Source organism: Mustela putorius, unplaced genomic scaffold (genome assembly GCF_011764305.1).
Source record: "Mustela putorius furo isolate JIRA1106 unplaced genomic scaffold, ASM1176430v1.1 tig00003845_pilon_pilon_pilon, whole genome shotgun sequence".
NCBI lineage: Eukaryota > Metazoa > Chordata > Mammalia > Carnivora > Mustelidae > Mustela > Mustela putorius.
The window spans coordinates 95,833,813-95,837,522 of record NW_025421998.1 but is presented as its reverse complement, the minus strand read 5'-3'; the positions used below and the strand labels follow the sequence as shown (position 1 = coordinate 95,837,522).

The 3,710-nt window shown below is 40.5% G+C and overlaps 1 protein-coding gene across 1 annotated transcript; it reads right to left on the bottom strand.

The window, feature by feature from the left end:
- Window positions 1-2,348: 2,348 nt before the first annotated feature.
- On the bottom strand, window positions 2,349-3,302 carry LOC101681134 (olfactory receptor-like protein OLF3). The gene has a single exon (XM_004772078.1). It carries the CDS (start codon window positions 3,300-3,302, stop codon window positions 2,349-2,351), a length of 954 nt encoding a protein of 317 aa, XP_004772135.1.
- Between the last annotated feature and the right edge of the window lie 408 nt (window positions 3,303-3,710).

The following is a 3,710-nucleotide window of genomic DNA, read 5'->3' as shown; positions in this document are numbered from 1 at the left end:
ATTCCACATCCAGAGGAAAAAAATTCCCCTCTTGTTTCTTTGAATTTCCAGAGCTCCTTCTGTGCATACCTTTTGTTATAATTTTACATATTTTTATACTCATTCTTCTAAAATGCTGTAAAAATTGCAGCCCAGAGCCCAAATGTGGCCTGCTGCCTCTTTTTGTATGGCCCACAAGAAAACAATGTGTTTTACACTCTTATATAGTTGAATCAAAAGAAGAAGAATGTTTTAATAACTTATACAACTCAAATTTCAGTTCATAAATTGAGATTTATTTGTACTAGTGCCACTCGTTTTTTATGTGTAGTCTGTAGCTGTCTTAGTGCTGCAATAGTGGAGGAGCTATGAAGGAAACTGTGTGGCCCAAAAAGCCTAAAACATTTGTAATTTGGCCAGTTACAGAAAGTTTCCCAACCTCTGCCCTAGAAGACTATAAATTTCCAGAGGCAATGGGCACATCTAAACACAACTTTGGTGCCCCACAATGCCTATAAGCAGTGTCTTTAACAAAGTTGATGCCAACAAGATGATCATCTGTGACTTTGTTTAGAAAGCTAAGAATAAAGTTGTTCATATCAGAGGGAAAATTTGACCACAATGGCTTTGTAATTGATACTTCATGATATGCCAGATAGTGGCATCCACAGCAAATGGGACACATTATCCTAGACCCCAAATGGGTTTTTAACCTTCATCATTCCTACACCTCTTACTCCTGCCTTTCCTCCTCCACACTCTCAGCAATGGTCACTTCCTCTTGTTTCACAGAGAAAACAGGTTATCAGTGGAAGCCCTCTGACTCCTGATTGCAAACTCCCAAATACAAATCAATCAAATGAGAATTAACACTCAGCAGAGAGACAAAGGGACAGAAAGAGGGTGCCATTTTGAGGTTCTTGAAAAAAGTGAGAAGACCCACAATTATCATATTTTCCTCCATCTCCTACATGTGCTTTGTTTAATCATTTCCTCCCTCTTTTACTTTTTTAAAGTTTCTTGTCAGAGGTGAGGTACACTCACAGATCATACTGGCTTACTAGGTTTAGAAAGGTTGAGTAGGGCCGTGTGTGTGTGTGTGTGTGTGTGTGTGTGTGTGTGTGTGTGTTGGGGTGGAGGCATATAAGAAGGCTCTTCATATGGAGACGTGCAAGTAACATCTGCACAGCAGACTGACATATCCAATAACCCAAAATCCACATCAAAGCTACATTATCTTTCATTGATTGTTTTAGGGAACTGCTTTTCTTATATTAACTACATTTTTGATATTTTACACATTTATTACATTACTTATTTGTTTACTTTATTTCTAAAGTCTCAAAGAAAAAGTCTGCTGAATATTTAGAATTAGAATTTTTGTCTTTGAATGAATGCCCATGTATACACAATAAATTAGCAGTAACTGGATCTCAGCTCCTTAGCCAATAATGTCATTGTGTACAAACAACACTTGGTTATATCCTCCCCAGGGTAAAACAAGAGTTTTAGTTGACATTTCTTCACCCAATTATTTCCATTACTCAAGACAGTCTTTATATCCACAGGTAGTGAATGTAGCACAAATAAATATCTTCATCAGCCTTAAGAGCAACATTCTTCTCAGAATAGTGACACATACAATTACTGAATATGGCTACATATACCGCACATTTTAAGTGAATCTTCAAATTGAAAATGATTTTGTTCCCAGTGGAAACTTGGTGATCTTTTACAAAATGTGGCTGATTAAAAACTGTGCTCCAAGGTAAGATTCATGAATAGGTCCATAATTACGAACGATGTGACAAATGAAGAGGAAATGGTATTATCTTCCACTACTCTCAGGCCGTATGAAAGAAGATTGAGAAAGGGGGAGTTCTTTCTTTTTCTTTTTTCCTCTCTTTTTTAGAATTTATTATTATTTATTTAAATTCAATTAATTAACATACAATATACTATTAGTTTCAGAGGTAGAGTTCAGTGATTCATCAGTCTTATATAAAACCCAGTGCTCATTACGTCACATTTTCTCCTTAATGTCCATCACCCAGTTGTCACATCCACCCATCCCTCTCCCCCTCCAGCAACCCTCAATTTGTTTCCTGTGACTAAGAGTCTCTTATTGTTTGCCAAAGGTGGGAAGTTCTATTACAGCAGTTCTCAACTCCAGTGAATATGCTGCTGTGACATAAAAATAAACCCACACCCCACACCCCAACCCAACCTCCAGCCTCCTACCCAGCATCACCGGTACATAGTCGTCATCTTCTTCCTGGTTGCCAAGGCAATACAGGTAATGCCTGCCATATCTGAGTTAAGTGGGAGAAAACACAGGCAAAGTTACTCTAAGTGATGCTCAGGATTCATCAAGTTGCCAGTTTTGATGTTAGTCCAGAAAATTGCCCTAGTAGTTTCTGCCAGGCCCCCTTAACCTCCTTATTCCTTACACTATAAATCATGGGATTCAGCATGGGTGTCAACACAGCATAGAAGAGAGAGATCAACTTCTCCTGAAGAACAGAGGGGCTGGAGCGGGGCTGAATATAAGTGAAAATGGCCATGCCATAGCACAGGACAACCACTGTGAGGTGAGAGGCACAGGTGTGGAAGGCTTTCTTTCTTCCCTCTGTGGATCGGATCTTTAGGATGGTGGAGATGATCTGGATGTAGGACAGGAGAACCAGGCAGAAAGGTGTCATCAGCAGAACAATGCTAGAAACCATGATTGCGATCTCATTGGAGGAGGTGTCCACACAGGCCAGCCTGATCACAGCTAAAATTTCACATGATATGTGATCAATATACTTGTTTGCGCACATGGGTAGCTGAAATGTGATGGCAGTATGGATAAGAGAGTTGACAGAACCACTGACCCAGGATGTGAAGGCCAACCTAGTACAGAGGCCTCCATGCATGATGACTGAGTATCTTAGGGGGTTACACACGGCCACATAGCGGTCATAGGCCATCACTGCCAGTAGAACAAACTCAATCCCACCCCAGCCTAGGGAGAAAAATAACTGGGCTGCACAGCTCACAAATGGGATTGCTTTATGTGCTGCAAGAAGATGCACCAACATCTGAGGAATGATGCTTGTGGCATAGGAGACATCAACGAGGGAGAGGTTGGTGAGAAAGAAGTACATGGGAGTGTGGAGTCGGCTGTCCAGTCTGATGAGAAGAATGATGAGGAAGTTCCCCAGCACTGTCACTATGTACATGACTAAGAACAGGACAAAGAGGGAGACCTGTGTGTCCCAGTCATTGGACAGGCCAAGGAGAATAAATTCTCTCACCCATGTCTGGTTATCTGTTCCCATTAAAAAAATGTGAGAATCATTAATCTGCAGAATCAGAGATAACAAAAGTTGTTGAAGCAAAGAACCATTTTAGTGAATACATACTGTATACAATTAGCTAGCCTTCACCAGATGTTTCAGACCATTTATGGGTGAAGATGACAGGCTTTATCCCAACATACCCACTCTGCATCAGAGTCAGGTCAGCACCTTCATAGGAACATGATATGGTCTCAGGGAGACCCATTAAGGCCTGGAGATACTGCAGTGCAATTTTAGGAGCTCACATCTTTACCACCGTACCTCAAATTCTAGGGCAAGGAGAGTTTGGTAGGTGAGAATGGTAGGCAAAATGATAAACAATGAGGAAAATTTGGTTGGAAAGTTTATAAAAGCTACCCCTGACATATGTCAACTAGACACATCATA

What these genes read in the sequence shown, in the direction of transcription:
- LOC101681134 (XM_004772078.1), bottom strand. Translation starts at nt 3,302, where the DNA reads ATGGGAACAGATAACCAGACATGGGTGAGAGAATTTATTCTCCTTGGC.